At 42.6% G+C, this 18,852-nt stretch overlaps 1 protein-coding gene across 8 annotated transcripts in view; it reads right to left on the bottom strand.

Moving 5' to 3' along the window:
• Positions 1-4,081: 4,081 nt before the first annotated feature.
• MGAT5 (alpha-1,6-mannosylglycoprotein 6-beta-N-acetylglucosaminyltransferase) overlaps positions 4,082-18,852 on the bottom strand; it is a 111,969-nt gene continuing 97,198 nt past the window's right edge. For all 8 annotated transcript variants that reach the window (XM_054277561.1, XM_054277562.1, XM_054277563.1 and 5 more), the window contains 5 exons: positions 18,594-18,740; positions 15,838-15,954; positions 15,007-15,081; positions 12,447-12,604; positions 4,082-11,253 (listed from right to left, as the gene is read on the bottom strand). In XM_054277561.1, the coding sequence (XP_054133536.1) occupies positions 11,055-11,253; positions 12,447-12,604; positions 15,007-15,081; positions 15,838-15,954; positions 18,594-18,740 (696 nt within the window). In that variant the 3' untranslated portion in view covers positions 4,082-11,054. The remainder of the gene's footprint in view (positions 11,254-12,446; positions 12,605-15,006; positions 15,082-15,837; positions 15,955-18,593; positions 18,741-18,852) is intronic.

Here is an 18,852-nt window from a genome sequence, read left to right as displayed (position 1 = left end):
GAGGGAACGTGGACTTTTCAAAAGCTGCAACAGCTCAAAAGCACTGGGACTAATCACCTGAAACTTGGCACTGGCCACCATAATAACCTGCCTGGTGCTCACAGCAGCCTCAGCACTGCCAGGGGCTCTTTGCTGTGTTCAGGTTGCGAGGAAGGAGCCTCAGTGCTCACACAAGGAACAGCACTGGCCAGAATGAGCCTGCAAACTGACACTTATTAAAGTCTGGCCAAGCTCAGAATTGCAAATTAATCCCTGAAAGTGACTGTGACACTGAGCAGATGCTTTGAATCTGGCCATATTGTTCAGCAGGCAAAGGAGCTCAAAAACTCTGTCAGGATTACAGGAGCTGCAATCTCAAATCCCCAGCCATGACCCACACACACCAGGTAGGCATGGGAAATGATAATGTTCACTTTTAGCTAAAAGCCAGAATTTTGAATTTTGATTGTCATTTAAAAAATCACCAGACTAACATCTGCTGCTGATTTATTCCATTTTGCTTCTTGCTCTAGTAGGCAGACCATAAATAAGCATCATCCAACCATGGTGGAAAAAGAGCCTCAAAAGAAGCTCCCTGATGATGTTCCAGGAATGGACCTGAAGCAAAGATCCCAGACAAGAAGCTCCTCAGATGTGGCAAATTCAGCTGTAGGTACACCTGCAGCTGGGAATGTACCACCAAGGTGCTCACCACTGCCAATACCACTTGCATTTCTGCAGTCCCAGCTGCCTGGGAAAAAGTGAAGGCATTTCTGGCATTTTTTTGTGGGCCAGCTCATGGAGATGCTGGGTCACAGGACAAGGATTAATAGAATAGTTTGGGGTGGGAGGGATCTTTAAAGGTCATCTAGCCCAAGGTCATCCAGTCCCTCTATTAAACCTTAACAATATGCAGACCAGGAATGTTTGTTCCCAGTCTGACAACACATTTTCCTTGGCAGTGAAATAAAGAGCTGAGGAAGCTCCTTGAACAGAGATTATCCCTGGCATTCATGGACTTGTGTAGATGCTTCTCACAGGGGTTCCACACAGTTCTGCTGTGCTGGCAGTGATTTCTCACCTCTCTGCCTGTGCTGGGTGTGCTGCCACCGAGGGGAGCTGTGACAGAGCCATCCCTGTGCCCCTGGCTGTGTTCATCCAGGACCAGGAACTGCTCAGGAGCAGCACACAAAAACACATTCCTGTGGCCTGGCACGTGGGGCCAGGTTATGCAATGAGAGAGCATAATTAATGCAGTAACAAGCAGGCAGGGGTGTTTTCCTCTGCTGTTCCCCCAAGGCTGGGAGCTGCTGGTTTCCCTTCAGCCACGGGATCAGTATTGGGGGTAGCACTAAGCAGTTCCTGTTTTCTCCTTGTTCAGTGGGCACAGCTGCCCCCAAGCCTCCAGCCCACTCACCAGGAGCTGCAGGAGAAGGGAAGCTCAGAGCTCTGGTCCACAGGGCTGACTCCAGCACCACCATCCAGCTGCATGCAGGCTCAAAGTGCATTTTCTTCCATGTTAGTTGTGCAAGTAACTGGGAAATGTCCCATTTTGTCAGCTCCCCCTTTTGGCACCAAACCCAGCACCCTTCTGAGTTCATCTCCTGCTGACACAGGCTGTAAGGGTTATTGTCACCCCTCACCTCACCATGGAGCAAGGAGTGGAGGCAACTCCTGTTAAACAGGCCAAGTGACAATGCCAACCTCCTGTTACTGGGCAGAACCCAAGCCTGCAGCACAGCTGGGGCTGATCACACCAATTCCACCCTCCTGTGGAGGTGAGGAGGGAATTAAAGCCAGGAGGGGGCTCTAGGGATTTGGCAGGTTCCCTTCCACCATCATCTGTACTTACAATGGCAGCACCAGCTGTTACCTGCTTAATGCACCAAAGGCTCTCACCTTGGTCCATTTTCTTTGGAGTTTTTACTCTTTCAGCATTGTTGTGCAGCACTGGTTTGCTTTGATGTGTCTCTCCTCACAAGCAGATGTCTTCATCCAGGCAGAGCTTCCCTGAGGTCCTGCAGGAGCAAGGATCCCCAAAGGCTCCCAAGCAAGGCAGGACACACAGTGAGACCAAACAGCTGCAGTCTGTTCCCTGCAAACTGGTCCCAGTTTTTTTTTTGCTCCAAGGATTTACTACCTAGATTTCAGCTAAATGCAATCTCCACTATCAATAAAATAAAATAACAAGTCCTGACAAGCATTAACACAAATAAGGGGAGTGTGAGGGAGCAGAGTGGGTGCTCCAGCTCTTGCACACTGAGGGGAAGTGTTTTGAGAGCAGCACAAAGTCCCAGCAAAACGTTTCCATCTGTGGACTCTCTACCAGCTGGAGTTTGACTAAACCCAGTCTAAGCATGTGAGAGTTGAAGTATCCAGTATTTAAGCTCCCCCAAAGGAGCTTTCCAATACAGCTGCATGGTGTAGTTTTTATTCCAAGTTCCAATTTTCATAGATTTTTTTTCCATTATGTGACTGCAACACAGCCCACATCTAACTCTAGCTGCTCACCATTTTACAGATGTCTCTTCAGCTTTTTAGATGTCAAATCTGAACAATTAAGGGAATGAAACAGGAAGGAAAATGTTTCCAAAAATAAGCAGAACAAGAGCCTGAATGAGCAGTGTCCTCCACTAATTCATTTTGATGGTAGGAAACATTTGGAAATTGTGGTGTGTTGAATAGCAACACAGAACCAACAACATTTTCACCCAATTTAGTCCAAGGAGAAGTATGCCAAGGACCATAAAAAGGGGCAAGTGATGAAGGATATTCACATACTTTTCCTCACTGAAACAGCCATAAAAGGCTCTTGCAGCAGCACTGCACAGTGGAAAAACCACCCTTTGTAGCCATAATGCACAGAACTCCCCAGTGAAGACACTGGCCAAGTGGAAATCCAAACCCACCAGCCTGCAGACATCTGTTTGACATCTTCATTTATGCTCTTGCTTACCAGGGTGTGTGTCATTAATCAGGAGAGGGACAATACAAGCTGATAGTTACTGACTTCTGTACTCTTCTGATTCTACAGTACTCACTTACGTGTGGCCACATTAAAAAAAAACAAAAACAAAACCTCCACAAACTTGGAAAAAGGTAATGCTGAAAAAAATGAGCTGTTGCTTCTCTCCAGTATAGTTGTGGGTTTTTTTTTTTTTTTTTTAAATACATAGCAACTGTGTTACAAATGGACATTTTCTTAAACAGATAAAGAGCTTTTTTTTTTTTTTTTTTTTTTTTTTAAACTATTATTTTTTCCACTCCATACTGCTCCTGCATTAATTGCTCTATTACTCTTGGATGCCTCCACCAAAACCTCTCCCCATTCCCAGCAGCTGACAACAGAGAGCCCTTCCCTCACTCTTGGCTGGGCTAACAAACCCTGAGGTGGGCAGAAAAGGCCTGTCAGCAGAATGGGTGCCTCTGACATACCTGGCAGCTCCCCTGGAGAAGTTTCAGCCTGGACATTTGTATTTGTGCAGAGCTGCCAGGGTGATTTCATGTGGCACCTCTTGAGGGCACTGAATGCACACCCCAATCCCACGTGGGCCAAAGCTTCATGCCCGAGCCCTTGTTCCTCATGGAAATGTTCCATTCCCGAGTGCTTGGCATGTTAAATTGGATCCTGCCGGAGAATGCTCTCTAAAGCTGCTGTTTTACCACAGTGCAGCTCCATCTTTCAGCTCCACAGTGATTGTGCCAGTAGGCCTTGCAGGCCTGAGAGCCACTGTGCAATCCCAGTCTCACTTTCCCTTTCTCCCAAATTTACAGTCTGCTGTAAATTCAGTGTGTGCTGTAACTGAGTGTGCTGTAAATTTATAGGAAAGCAGGAATTTCTAACTACTGCTGTGACAAAGCTGCCTCCTGAGAGGAGGCCTGATGTAACCCATTATCCAATTTTTATAACCCAGGTTTAAAGCAAAACAAAGCAAACAGTTCATTACCCACCTGATGTTCTGCTGGCTGTGGTGTGGGACTTACCTGTGCACAGGTGGGGCAGCAGCAGAAACACCCAGCTGCAGAGCTGGAAGAAGCCCCAGAAATGCAGTTTGGGATAAAAGGCAGCTCATGGCATTCCCATTTAAGCACAAAGCAATCATAAATCCAAATCACACAAGAAAAAGTTTATTGAAAAATAAATTCTCCCTAGTTTTTTTTTCTACAACAGTGAAAACAAAGCATTTTTCTATGCCATTAAAGTACAGACATTTACTGTTCTAAAAAAAAAAATTAAAAAAAAATCCCATCCTATTGAACCCCAGGAACTTGGCAGTATCTGAACCACTGCGTTCTGTTCTGTTTGAATCCAACTGCTTGAACATAATATAGTGGAACACAATCACTGAAATAAAACAAAGGATTCACCTATTAGGGGAGAATTCAAACCAAACACCCCACAGTACCAGCCTGATCCTGAAGTTCTTGTGTCCATTTAAACCCCTCATTGACTCCACATTATTGTTTGCAAAAGGCAATGTTTTACTTCCAGTAATTTCAATAGGGTTTTTTTCCAAATTTACACTGCCACAGGGCTTATTCAGACTCTGACCCTCTTCACCCATGAGGAGGGAGACTCCTACAGGGAATGATGCAGACCAGAACCCAAAGAGCTGCCTCAAACAGCACTCTGGAGAATCTCCCTGCAGTGGGCAGCTTAGCAAGCTCAGGGGGATCAAAGTCTCCAAGCCCAAATTAGCTTTGTAAATATTCCCTGATATTTTTCTTTTGGCTCTCTTAGAATCTTCAGGGTAACTTTTCTCACAAAATTTACTCTCTTTTTTCCTTTGGTAAAAACTGCCATTTCCTCCTCCTCCTCTCCTGCATTCCTTGCAAAAACCAAATTAAAACCATGACTCCTTAAAAATATTTTTCACTGTCACTGTACTGCAACAGACCTGATAATGAACATAAATTAGTTCTGGGTATTACACCATTAAAATTAACAGCCTTCAGACAGCAATTTAACTTGATTTATCGTGTGCCTATTTGATACTTCAAACTACTTTGCAGCTGCTGGAGCCTGAGCCAGGTGGTGTTTCATGCACTTGATGCCCTGGATGGCTCCAGGAAATGCCAGGCATTATTTACATGCTCTCCTTAAAGGATTTGGTGGCTCCTGCCGGACCCAGGGCTGTGTTTGCAGTGACAATACAGATGTGCTTTGGTGGCCATGGGGACAGCAGGGTCCTCAATGCTTCAGTTCTGTGAGCCCTTATACGAAGTGACAAATTCTGGTCCATGCACAGCTCACTTAAGTAAATTCACCTGCACTGAACTGCCCAGCAGAGAGAAGGGTTTCAATCACTTGAGCACAATTGATTTTTTAAAGCAGTTTCTGTGTGTTGAGGGTGAAGTTATTACTCATTTTATCAAAACTTTGAGGACCTGGTTTTATTTACTCATTTAATAAAGAAGTGGCTTAGTGCTCTTGAGAGAGGTCTGCTGAATTAAAACACACTTTTATGTGTTCTAATTACATGAATATGCAAAGGATGACACTGTTAAAAATGAACAGGACCCAGAGTGCAAGGCACATCAGCAATGGTTGCACTCTGTTGCTTTTCCTGGAAAAAGGAACAATGAATGATGCCTCACACCTGAGTCACTCTGGGGTCCAGCCTCTGCTATTTTCCACACATTCCTACAGTAAACATTTTACACTTGATACATGGAGTTGCTGTTTACACATTCCATTTAAATATAATTATATCTGGAAGTTAAAAACTAATTTAAAAAAACAAAACAAAACTGCTTGAAAACGTGTGGATGAGATTTAAGTCACTGCCCATAAAATGGTGTGTTTTGATGTTACATTCACAGCAATATTATTAAAGCAGATCTCAATAAAATCCTCTATGTCCCTGGCCATTTCAGCTCCAATGAAAACACATCTGTCAGTGCATTGTTCTCCTGGAGTTTACAGCAATTCCTTCAACAATGGGGCCAAAGGAGATGGGAAGAGATCACAATGAGAAGTTGAAGGCATAGCAGCTGCAGGACAAACATCACAAGGAAACAGCCATGCCAAATGTTAGCACCCCTGGAAAAAAGACTGGGAAATCAGAAACTGATAACTCCTGGTCCCTCTAAAAATAAAAAATAAAAAATTCTATCCCTCAGACTCCCAGCTGTTGACTGAACAGCAATTTTACCACGTTTTCAACTGATACCTTAATAATTAATCAGTAACATCAACTTAGTCAGAGCTGATCTATGTTGTGACAGCAAGAAAAACTGGTTGCTGATATGTGAATAATATGCCCTGGAAGTATTTGGTCTTTATCATTTAAGGTACAGTGCTTTACACTTATTAAAAAGGGAGGGCTGATTCTTTAATTTTAAGAAACATTAATGGAGGAGTTGTGCTATCACTGAAGCCAGGGGGAGTCACTAAGTTAATGAGGCTTGGATGAGATTATATCCAGCCCAACTCATCCCAGTTAATTTATTTTGCTGGCAAAATTTGGTCCTGAAATGAACTCTGAGCAAAAGACGTACCTGAGAAAGCAATTTGGGTTTTGTTTACATGAACAGAGCTGCAAACTCAGAAATCCTTTGCAATTCAGATGGGCCATGCACTCTGAGAGGGGAGGGAATGGCTTTTGTATTAAGGACAAATCAAGGATGCTGCCTAGGATTTTAAAGGGCAGTGGTACAACATGACAGCCTGATTTGGAGCTGGTGATACCAAGAGAAATTTTCAACGAGTCTGAATTCTTGATAATCAGCAAGGTGCAGAAGCTGACACAAAGCAGCTGCAGCAGAGTGGAGCTGGGAAGGTGCAGAGTCCTGGCTCTGGCTGCAAGCCCATCCCTACTGAAATCTGATCAGCAGCTGCTTTGCAAAACACTACTGCAGTAAAGTAGTAGCATAAAAAAGGAAATCCATCTGCAATGAGCTGACCAGTCCCTGAACACTGAGAGCTGCTTTTATCAGCTGTGATAAAAGGCCAATATTCTCTGGTGGCACCAGGAACCGCCCCGTGTACGTCCATGCAGGGACACCTTTATCTGAAAAACCAACACCTCCCAAACCTCATTCTGGATCTTCAATTTTCCTGCCCATCAAATCAGCTCTGGCTGCTCCTGGAGGTTTTCTGTTATCATTGTCTCCCTGGGGAATGTTAATGGCTTTCCTTTGCTCCCTGGTCATTGAACAGACATCCTGTCCCAGCAGGAGCTCTCATGCCAAATCACAGATTCTCACTAAATTGCATTCTGCTTGCAGAAGCAACGTTTTGCAGGAATTATTAAAAGTTATAGTGTCTTTTATCTTATTAAGCCTTATATAGTTTTAGAACAGATTTCTTCACTACTTAAAAACATTCAAAATTCACACCACTAAGTTGTAGAGTCATCAGCACAATTTACCTGGAATTAGTGTTCCATTATATTGTTCAGACAGTGTCCATATTCCAAACACATATCCAAACCCCAAAGAAAGTAAAAAAGGCACATAAACATTAAATATTTGTAGAAACATAATCTGATATGAACAAGCAAACACACTGCTGCAACTATAAATTACAAAAAGAAACATAGAAACTAAGCAAAAAATGCAAAAAGCAACTCTATTTATACATGTGCAAATCAACTTGCATATATGAAATAAATGAGGTTTTTATTGGCATTTTTAAACAGTGTGTATTTACCAACTTTACCTTTCAAAGGCAAGCCTTTTATGTTAATTTTAATAAATATGTAAATGCTTCTCTCAAGTTTTCTAATCCCGTAGGAACAAGATTTTTGAAAAAAACTAGGTCACATACAAAAATACAAAATTTTAAAACAAAGAATGTCTTGATATGAGAGATATGTTTAAAAGCTTGTAAAATGGTTTATGTATTCAACTTTTGATATTTTTTCCCCATCATTTGCAGATCAATATATTCAAATGCAGTCATGCAAAAACCTGACTTCTGAGCAAAGGAAGCTGCAAGCTCTACTGTGAGACTGAAAAGAGCAGCACAGTCCCCTCTCTGATGTCCCTGTCTGAGTGCAAGAACAGGACTACACACCTTTCTTCTTCAATTAGGAAAGAAAATAGTTATGGAACTCAGACAGAAAGCTGCCCCCTAGCCTGAAATGTGGATATCTAAACCAGGTTGTAGGAAATAACTCAAACTCTTCACTAGTCCCACATGGATTTGCCTGAGTGTTGATCTGCAGAAGGATTCACTAATTTCTCACTGCGCGAGGGAAGGCGGCTGTGGAGCTCAGTGAGCAAGGCTTGCAGAGTCTGTGCACTTACAGTTCTCATGATAGTCTCCTTTTACATGAAGCTGTAGGTCTTGAATTTGTTATTCTTCATGATTAATGAGTCTTCTCTAGAGGTTTCAGTGGAAACAAGATCAGAGACCACTGACACTGAAGCCAATTCGGATGCTCTGTCCCTGGCTGAAACGCAAGCGGCATCGGTGCTGCTGTGGCATTTTTGCCAGAATGCACAATTCAGTTCAGCAGACTAGAAACAGTGCTACAGCATGAAAAAACAGCTTATAATAAACTCTCCCTGCTGTGGTAAAGGCAAACTTAGCATTGAGCAAAGCACTAGACCAGAAAATGTTATAATAACAAATACCAAACCCCTCCCATCTTTAAAGGTTTAGAGGCAAAATGAAATGCAGTATGTATTGCCATGTGGGCCTTACAGCAGGGGGAACCAAGCAAACATGTATTTACAGCAAAGAATTACACTACAGCAGAACCCACCTTTGCATCCTTTAAGTGCACACGCACAAATCTTTGTTTTCAACATAATTCTGTGATATCCCAGTCCAAAATCAATTCCTGCCTGAAAAACATCAGGCTCAAGAGAAGTCCTACTCTTGCCTTTACTTTCAGCACCAGCTGGAAGTTCATACACTGTGATAGGCAGCATTTTCTAGTTGCACAAATAAGCACAGGTATGCAGGGGATATTTTATATAAATACAGAACGAATTGTTGTGCCTGCTCAGACCCATTTCCAATTGTCCTCCCCCAGCTTTTCCAGGGCAGTGAAACTATGTTAAACTACATTTGTGCTGACTGAAGCAAATGCTGAGCTGTGGCAACAGGAGGGATTTTCATACTGGTTTGCGTTTGTTTTCTTTTCATACAAAAATTTTGCCTCCCATTAGAGAGCCCAGCTGTTCTGTTTCTGGAAAATTAATCTAAAATACAGCAGATTTTCACATCATCAAACCCAGATCCTGGTGACCCTGCTGTTCAACAGCTCCCACAGCCCCTTTTTGGATACTCAACAAGCTCCTGTGTTGTGCAGAGGGATGTTATGGAGTGTTACAGGGTAACACTGTCAGGAGTGTTGAGGCAGGAAACCAAATGCTTGAAAAGGCTCATTCACTGCTTTAAAATTGGAATTTAAACCATAGACTATTCTGGAGGATTTATCCACAGTGCAATAGCATCTCCCTGCCTGGTCTTTGGTAGGTCACCACATCCATCAATATTCCCACACAGATAATGAACACTGCTTACCAGAAAAATCTGAACCAAGCAGATATGTCTGAGAAAGGAAAATGTAAAGTATCTCTGCCTTTCATACTACCTGGTAATCTTTATGAAAAAAAAAAAAAAATTGTGCTAATTTGGGGTTTTATTCCAGCATGGTGAGAGCATGTCCAAATTGCAAACCTGCAGACTCTGACTGCAGATTTGTTTCTCACTAATCTTAACATGTAACTTCCTGACTACAAATGGTGCTGTCAAGCATGTCACCTTCTGCTGAAAATAACAAAAATTACTTCTGTGAAAAGAAGGCAGTTTAGAGGAGTTAATTTGCTTCTCAAAAAAACCCCAAAACCCAATTTTGATTTAAATTCTGAACTCTTGATTTGTTTTCTTCTAAATTTGTAATTGGTGTGCCTGATTAAAAGGGAAGAAGAAACAAGGAACAAGCAGCCCTCTAAAACGAGAAAAACAATCAAAGAACCCAAGAGGACTGATAAATTCTTTTCTTTTCAGTTCTTTGTCTCCTCTTACTTGAACTCCAGAAAAAAAATTTCTCTTTAAAAACCTAGCTAGTTGTGAAGACATTTTACATTTCTACCATACAATAATTATAGTTAGCTGAGTTTAACCTTTCTATGTCATTCAGCAACACTTTAACTACTGGAAGCCATAGCAAACTGAGGCTCTAAGGATAATATTGCTCCAATGATGCTGATACTTTTTGCTTCACACAGTATTTCTAGTAGACAGACTACAACAGAAGCATGGGCAAATTCTGAGGATTACTCCCTAAATGGGACCAGTAAACTGTGATGAGTCCATTCTAAAAATGGTTGGGTGTTTTTGGAGCTTTTCCACACTGAGGAATGCCACAACCCCAGTGAGCTGCGCAGTCACCAAGATGTGTCACATGCTGGCAACTGCTCATTTGTGACACTCTGCTTAGGCTGCTCTGGTGCAGCAGCTGTGATGCAGACAATACCTTGTTGTATACAAATATTTAATTTTAAAAAAAGGAAAAAAACAAAACAACAACTGGGCCCAAATAACCCAATAACAGGGTACAGAGCTCTCTCATTATTCCAAGTTCTTGTGAACTAAACCACTCTGTAGCCATTCAAGCCAAAGCTGTACCCAAACCAGGGCACCTTGAATAAAATGTTAGTCCTCCTTTCCCAGCATCCCTTCCCTCAAGCACAATTTTTTCAATTTTCTACTGGAATGAAGTTGAGATCCTTTAGCTAACCATGATGGGGGATGTCCTAACTCATTAAAAAAATAGAAAACACTTCACCCAAACAACAAAAACAGAAGCTTGATGGGTCTGGAAATTTTCTACAAACTATTCTGTGCAGTCATCTTCAAATCACTGTCGAACACGAGACTCGCTTCTCTTCGCAAACAGCTGAAGGAATCTGAAGAGTGACACTGCAAATGTCCTTACAGGGAGAAAAGATCAGTTACAGCTGTTATCATGAACCCCTCCTCTCTTAGTAGATAATTCTGCCCAGCAATGATAGCTCTGCCTGCAGTGGAAAACCTGGAGCAAAGTGCAGGGAGTACTGAGGATCTCCTCTCCAAAGGACTCTGGTTTGCCCAGCTGGGAGCAGCCCTGCTGCTGCTATAGGCAGTCCTTGCAGAGTGCAACCTGCCCCTTGATATAGTCCCTGCAGGGGCAGATCCTTCTGTGGGCAGGGTGGGAGCCAGCACAGCTGAACAGTAGCAGGTCACCTTGGAAAACACAGTGCTTCCTCCTTCCATCAAAAGAGGGGACCAAGATATCGTTTGCAGACTCCATGGTGAGACATTCGATATTATACCTAAAAAGCAAAGCATGTCATCTGCATCACACCTGAGTTCATGGCAGTTTGCTACAGCTTTCAACCTTCCTCACTAAAAATAACAAGCCCTGCTCTACTAGATCCTAAACTGAGTGCATTTACAAGTGCAGATTTCCAGAACATGACTTTCATGACTTTTCTGCTGTACAGATTCTCTCTGCAGAGGGCAGTGCAGCCTTTACAGCTTTACTGTTTCCTAAAGATTAACAAAAGAAGTTAAAGAGAAAAAAACCTGCTTTTGGCTATTCCCCAAAACCTAATATTTAAATACACCATGGATTTTCAGTAGGACAGACTCAAAGAATGTGAAATCAGGAGATATTATCTTTGATTTCAGGAAGTCTCCTCCTCAGGGAAGCCCCCCAGAGCCAGCTGGAGGTGGGTGAGCTGGACTGTGGGGATGAGGGATGCTGCTCCTGGGCTACAGGGAACAGGACCTGCAGCTCCCAGGAACCAGCCAGCAGAAAATGACAAATGCCAGTTGCCATTTTCTGACCACAAAGCTTAAGCACTGGGGCAGCAATTCCAGCAAAACCTTGTTTTTCACTTATTCTGGAAACATTGGTAACCTTCAGCATTTAACAGACAGGCTTTTTCCACAGGATTATGATTTTGTCTAGACAGCTAGGAAAGCAAGTTTTTATATGAGCTGCTTCTGAACTCCACTGGAAATTACAACTTTTCAAAGAAAATACAAACCCCAAAAACTTCTACAATGTAATTTAGCAAAATGTGGGGATGGAAAACCTGGAAAGCAGATACTCCAGCAGCCAATTTGCTGCTGGGGTTCTGAGGACTTTGTTTTCACTCTGAGAGGAACACAGACACATTTCCAAAGAGCATCCCATAGCAGCATTCCTTTCCTTAATGCACAGCTGGTGAGTTTTACACATCTGCACCAACACCTCCAGTGCAGCAGGGCTCACAATGCTGTACCCAGGACAATGGTGACAGAAGGGTTGTGTCCCTGTGCTCCTGGCAGGATGCTCTCAGCAGTCACATTACACACACACTCCACAAAGCCCTGCCAGGCCCTCACTCCCAGCTTGCTGCAGCCAGAGCTGCTCTCCCCACCTTCCCGTCTCACAGAACTTGTGCTTTAAATTCCAAGTGTGGCAAAAAAAAAGTGCAATAAAGAGACCAAACAACATATTTGTGCTAGAAATACTTACCTAAGCAGAGCTTTGTCCTTGTTAAGATGCTGGAAGAAGGAAGGCTCACAGATGAGCTGGCTTTCCTGACAAACTTGCTTACAGGATTTTCCAGGTTCAGCAATTTTGACTTGAAGGGCACTTAATGGGGGCCACATCACCTGCCCGTGACAGAAATCCTGCAGTGACAGATCATGTTTTGTTATTAGGGGTTCAGACAACGTTTCACAATACTCAGACTGTATTTTAACATTTGGCAACTCTCACCAAAATGTGATCAAATCATTTGGGCCTGGTCCGTCATGGTTTGCTTCTCTGGACAAAACCAAAACTTGTGTGAAGTGATCCCTCACTGTGACCCAAAGCCCCAAAATTCATTTACCATTTCTCAATATCAGCTTGAGCTTTTTTCATTCTGTTTTGATTTCCTCTGCTGAAGGAGGCAGCTTTCATACTTCCAGGTCTAACCACAAATGGAATACTATACAATCATGAATCACAAAGTACCCTGAGTTGGAAGGGGTCCACAAATTTCAAGGTGAGACCGAAGGAGGTGTCCTCCTTCATCTCTCTTTTCTTGCTCATGGCTGAATGTTCTCACTCCCTTTGCCAAGCTCTGGGGCTCAGCTGACCCAAGTCAGTTTTCTGACCTCACAGTCCTGCCCAAACATTTTCTGCTGGCTTATCAACTTCTCTGCTTGGCCGCATCTTTCAAAGGCAGTGTGTGTCTGCTCCCTCAGCCCAGCCTGCCTCCCCCAGCAGCTCCCAGACCTGCTTTGGCCACGCTTGCCTGGCTGCTCCTTTGATGCCAGTGCCAAAACTGAAGCAATCCCTCCTCCCTCTGCTTCCCAGCCCCTGCTGCTGCCCTGCAGAGCAGACACGAGTGTGTGTGCAGCCACAGAGCAAACAGGAGCAGGGATGGGCCCGGCAGGGATGCTGTGACCCAGCAGGGCTGTGCAGGATGGAGCAGCTTGGACACCAGGCTGGTTTAGGGCAGCTGAAGGAGGCACTGCTGGGTGTGCAGCCGCAGCCCACAGCAACTCTCTGACCTCATACAGCCCTTCAGCCCAGCTGCTGGGTCTGAAGGGACAGGGAGGTCACCAAACCTTTCTTGGGAACATTGTCCTCCCTCCTGACCCTCTGCCAAGGCCCCAGAAGGGAACTCTGGGCACCTTTAAATGCTACAGTTCCACTGTCCATGGAGTGACCAGCTGCCCAGGGTATCTGGCCCCATCTCTGCACACTCAAACCTCCCCTGAAGACCCCACTGCCATGGGCAACCACACAACCACTGAACCAGTGGTTTATTCCAGCATCTTTATTTAACCAAGTATTATCTAACCATTATTTAACTTTATTTAACCATTATTATTTAACCAATTCTTTATTCCAGCATCTCTGTTCCCATTTCAAGCCTGTGCTGCTTTCTCTGTTCTTCCTGTCTTCACCACAAACTCATCGAAATAAGTCTCAATCTCTATTTTTGCTTTTTATTTTTGGTTCATCTGACATGATAATTAGGCAAAGTGCTAAGTACATGCAGCTAAAAATTGTGCTCAAGCATCCTGGGAGCTGTGAAACACCACCAGCTTTTGACAATTAGTCAAAGCAATGAACAAAATTACAAATTACAATATTCTGTGGATTTCTGAGAAGCACAAGGGAGGGCTTAGCCTTGGGGGAGGGCCAGAGGGAAGAGACAGGTTTCAGCCACAGGTGCCATCTCTTGTCTTTTTCTCCCTTACACTGAGCTCCATTTCTTCTTGATTTACAAAAACTCCCAATTCTAACTTGGGTAGAATAATCAAAAGCAGTGATACTTTTACATGTTTTGTCATCAATACAACAGCAAAAGCTTAAAGTGTTTATTGGCAGGAAAGTGGGAATAGCTCTGCTGTGTTAACTGCCCTCCAGACCTGGAGCTGTGTTATTCTTTAGGACTGTCTTTAAAAGCACCCACCTTCAAAAACACAAGGGCAGACAGATGTCCAGTGCCCTTGAAAGAAATGCTGGCAATTAAATGACACATCAGAGATAAAGGTCATTCCTATCTCTGCTCTGCAGCAGCCAGAACAAAAGGCAGAGCTGGCTACTGCAACAGATCTGGCTTGGGCAGAAGTCCAAGCAAACACACAATTTCTAGAAACCAGGATCCCATGTAAATCCCTGCAGTTTATTACTCAACTGGACATCTTCTGCTGCTCTCAGCTGCCAGTAATGCCCAGGGACCAAAAGTCCTTTAAGTAACTGGGTTCCAAACCATTTAAATCTTTATTGATTGAAACTAAATACTTGAAAAATCTGCCCAGAGGCTGCAATTCTGCCCAGAGACAGCAATTCCATCAAAAAGTACCTCTGTATTTAAGTGATCCTTCTTGATCCAAAGCTTTTATGTGTGTACACAGCTAAAGAAGTCACATACACGCTGAAAAATTGCTTTGCCTTTCTGCTTTCATATAATGCCAAGGTCTGCACAGCTACAATTCCTACTTGGACAGCAGCAACACTGAGAAGCTTAAAAAAGGAGATGGTTCTCCCTCTCCAGCATAATCCAAGAGTCATCCAAAAGAGAAGTTCATACCTGTTTTTCAATAAAGGCATTCATCCTCTGAAGCATTCCCTCACAGGTAAATTCATAGGGCAAATAAGGGTCAATCTGTGGAGACAGTGTGTTAAGGTTAGAGGGGTTTTTGTTTCAATCAACTTCATTGTGCACTCTGTGACAGCAGCTTCTGGTCCAAATACTCCATTATAGCAACAAAAAGTACTAATAAACTCATTAAAAAACAAGCTTACAAAACCATCAGCAGTTTTAGCTGATATTTCTCCTTTTTAAAGGCAGTAAGAATTGCTCCATGACTATCTTTGTGGAAACTCAGGGTACCCTGCAAAGTGGCAGATGTAAGGCTACCCTGAGACCCTCTGGGACTCCAGAGCTCCTGATTTAACTAAGTTTCAGTTTTGAAGCTAAAGTGATAAAACAGAATGTGAAACCTTTGAAAATTCCTTCCTACTCTTCCCCCCTTGAAGTGCCCTCATTGCCATTCCTCACTGTAAGTGCACAAGCACTTCTGTGGGAATCTCAGGGCTACAAACTCAGAGAGGAGCAGGGCAGAGCCTGCAATGCTCCAAGAATCAACAATGAAACTCCCTCACTGAGTGCACAGGAAACACAGATTGCTGTATAATTCACATGTGAAATTCTCATTTCTATCCACTCATTTTTTTTAAGAACCAGACATATCCAGTACTAAAACATGAGAATTTCAATACCATAGATATGGAATAATGATTTTTTCTTCAATATCCTACCAAAATGCAGCGCTCACTAGACTAACACTAGGAAGCACTGTATGTGCAGTACACACTCCACACTCAAGTGCTGACAGCAAATTGAAGACACATTTCTCACCTTTTGATTCAAAATTGATTTCACGGCCTTCTCAACCTCAGAAAGATCATTGATGTCCACAGTCCACACATGGGGCTTCCCAATGTAAACTTCAGCATAGGGATGCTGAGAGGTCAACTGAAAGAAGAAATTATATTGGTAAAAATTAATGTGTAAAGATATCCTTGCCTCTCACTTTCTTAATCAGACTTGGATTAATCAGTTAGGACACAACAGTCAGCATCATTCCTTCTGAGTCACTTTTCATATTTTCCTCTTTTAATTTAGAGTGTGAATTTAGCTGGAAAACTGAAAATCAGATAACACATCACAAGTCAGATATGTGTACCTCTAATTTGTGGCTTCAAGCCTCACAAAGACCCACACCACAGAAGACTTAATATTTACTGAAATTAAAGCATGACCCTGCTTCCCCACAGCTCATCCACAGTGCCACCCTCCTTCTTCACAACCTCTCACTGCCACAAGTCCTGCTCAGACCTGCATGGCTGGCTCCCAGAGATGTCATCCTCACCCTGCATCCTTCAAATTGCAAACATTTCCACAGTTCTGTGAGCAACAGTGAAGAAAGAATAATTTTAAAAACCAGAGATGAATTCTGACTCTCATGACTGAGAGAAGAAGAGTAACGTGACCTCACCAAGAGTGATAACCAATATTTTGCTAATCACTTGGGCAGAAAGCAATATCAATGAATGCCCAAGAGGGTAACTAAGAAATGCTACATCAGAGTTGCTTTCAGAACTAGCAGGATAGCTCAATATGTATTTTTTGTGACTGGTCACCCAGGACTGAGAACATGCACATGAACACACAAAAGGGAGCAAAAGCTACAGAAGAGAGAAGTGGTTCACAGCAGCCTCAGAAAAAACCTGCATTTTTCAATAAATACCAAAAACCCCCACAGGATAGGTTGTTTATAAGCAGTGTTTATACAGCTGCCAATTTATGCTGTAGTTAGGATAAAAAGACATTGCAGAAGATGTGAAGCAGGAAGCAGTGTCTGTGGGGAAGAACCTTCTCCTGCACTAAGAGATACACTGTACTTGATCTTTTCCTCTGATCTGCCAGAAACTGTTGCATTCACTATTAAAAAAACCTATTAAAAGTAGCCATTGCATTTTGCTTGTGGAGAACAGCAACTTGCAAAGGTTACTTTACAGAACCACTAAATGCAGACTTCATCTTCAAATTCCTGTATGGATAATCATGTCACACAACAACACAAGCTCTTTTTGTTCTTCTTTAGCAGTTGAAGAATGGAGAGAAGCATTTAAGGGTTTTTTAATCCCAAAGAACCAGCACCTGGATTACTGGCAATGGGATCTAAATGCAGTTGTGAAGACCAGTCAGAGAAAATGTTACGCTCAGGACAGGTCAGCAGGGCATGTGATGGCAGCAATGTATGGATGTATATGATGTGCTTTGGACTTGAGCAGTCAATAAGGATTATTTTTGTGTACAAGTCAGGCACACAGCATTTCTGTTAGTGCTGACACATGCCATCAGGATTTATCATGGCATTCCAAGCCCTGAAATTCCCACAAAGCTCTTAGATGGGTTCAGATTATTTACCGAGCCTGACCAGTTATGGTGTTTGGGCACAGGACAACTGGAAATGACACAAAAACTGAGGGACTCACAGAAGAAAAGTCTTGAAAGGTGTCAAGGAGAAAGTTTAAAGAGGTTTTTATTCCCTTATTGCTGTCTCCTTTGTTAGCAACACAGACAGAGAAGTGGCAAGCTTCAGCTTGTACAGGACACGAATTCAGTGTATAACAAGAAAGGCAATTACAGTTGTGGATCATAAACTTGTAAAGAATTTTTTTTTACGTTCCTGGTTGAAAATGGGAAACTGTCCTCTGCTTATCAACCAGCTAGTGCTGCTCAGGACACAATTTATATGGTCCAAGCATAACCTGAATCATCTGCATGTTACCTGAGAGCTTTCCCATGATGTAAATACATAAAGAATATATGTACATACACCTGTGAGCAAGCCATGGCCACAGACATGAGAGCTGATGTCAGAAATGGCTCTGTTAAATGTTTACAAGTACAGGCTGAATTTTACCTACACTGACTAAACAAAAAATGTTCCAAAGTCAGTGCCAGGATGAGGGGTTAGTTTACTTAGCTTCAGTCTTCTCTCACTAGAGCCTAAACACACTGACTGTTTTAAAAGCTTGGAGTTTGGTTTTCCTGTTTTCTTCAAGAGTCAGTTCTGCAAAAGTCTTCAGAATTTACCCACAACCACGGTGGGTGACCATTAATACCTTAACTCAACAGTGCCTGAACTGGTCTTTTTTGAAGAAAAAAATAAAATCCCAGAACACATATAACCACCCACAAATGCCCTTTTCATAATTTGCTTAAACACCTATTTACTTCCTGCACAGTACACTGCAATGTCTGTTTCTTCAACAAAATAAAAACACTTTCAAATGATGTATCAAAACGACAGATCTGTTCCTAGGCAGAACATCAGGTTTCCAAGAGAAACTTCAGTTTATGATGTCTCAATAAGAAGTAACAGAATGCACCTAAAGCAAACCTAGAGGTAAAGACTGAAGTGTGCTAACAACACCATTTTAATTGTCCTACAAAAATAAGGACTGACATTCCCACCAATGACTAAAGAAAAAAGCAGTTGCACACCTCTGGCAATGAACCTTGAACATTAATGCAATTTCTCTTAATAAAAGGAAACCCACAAGCATTTTCAATAAAAAATTATCAATATTGATAGAGCTTACCTCTCGGAGTGTAGGTTTGCCTTTGAAAAAATCTGTGTTTTTGCTACTTTTTGGTGGGTTAAATCTTAAATTTAGGAAAGCACATCCATTGGCAATAGCCTCCAAGGGAGCTGGCCCTTCATATGGAAATCCAAGACCAACAAACAGCTGAAAAATACAAAACAAGTGATATTTTAATTTTTTGTTATTCTCAAAAAAGCTAAGAGCTAGCTAGCTAAAAACAAACAAAACCACATTCTAAAGGTACCAGCCTGAAGAA

Source organism: Melozone crissalis, unplaced genomic scaffold (assembly GCF_028551555.1).
Source record: "Melozone crissalis strain CALT ecotype California unplaced genomic scaffold, PUWL_Pcris_2 ptg000023l_1, whole genome shotgun sequence".
Taxonomy (NCBI): domain Eukaryota; kingdom Metazoa; phylum Chordata; class Aves; order Passeriformes; family Passerellidae; genus Melozone; species Melozone crissalis.
Note: the sequence above shows the minus strand (reverse complement) of the source record. Positions and strands in the feature narration are given on the sequence as shown.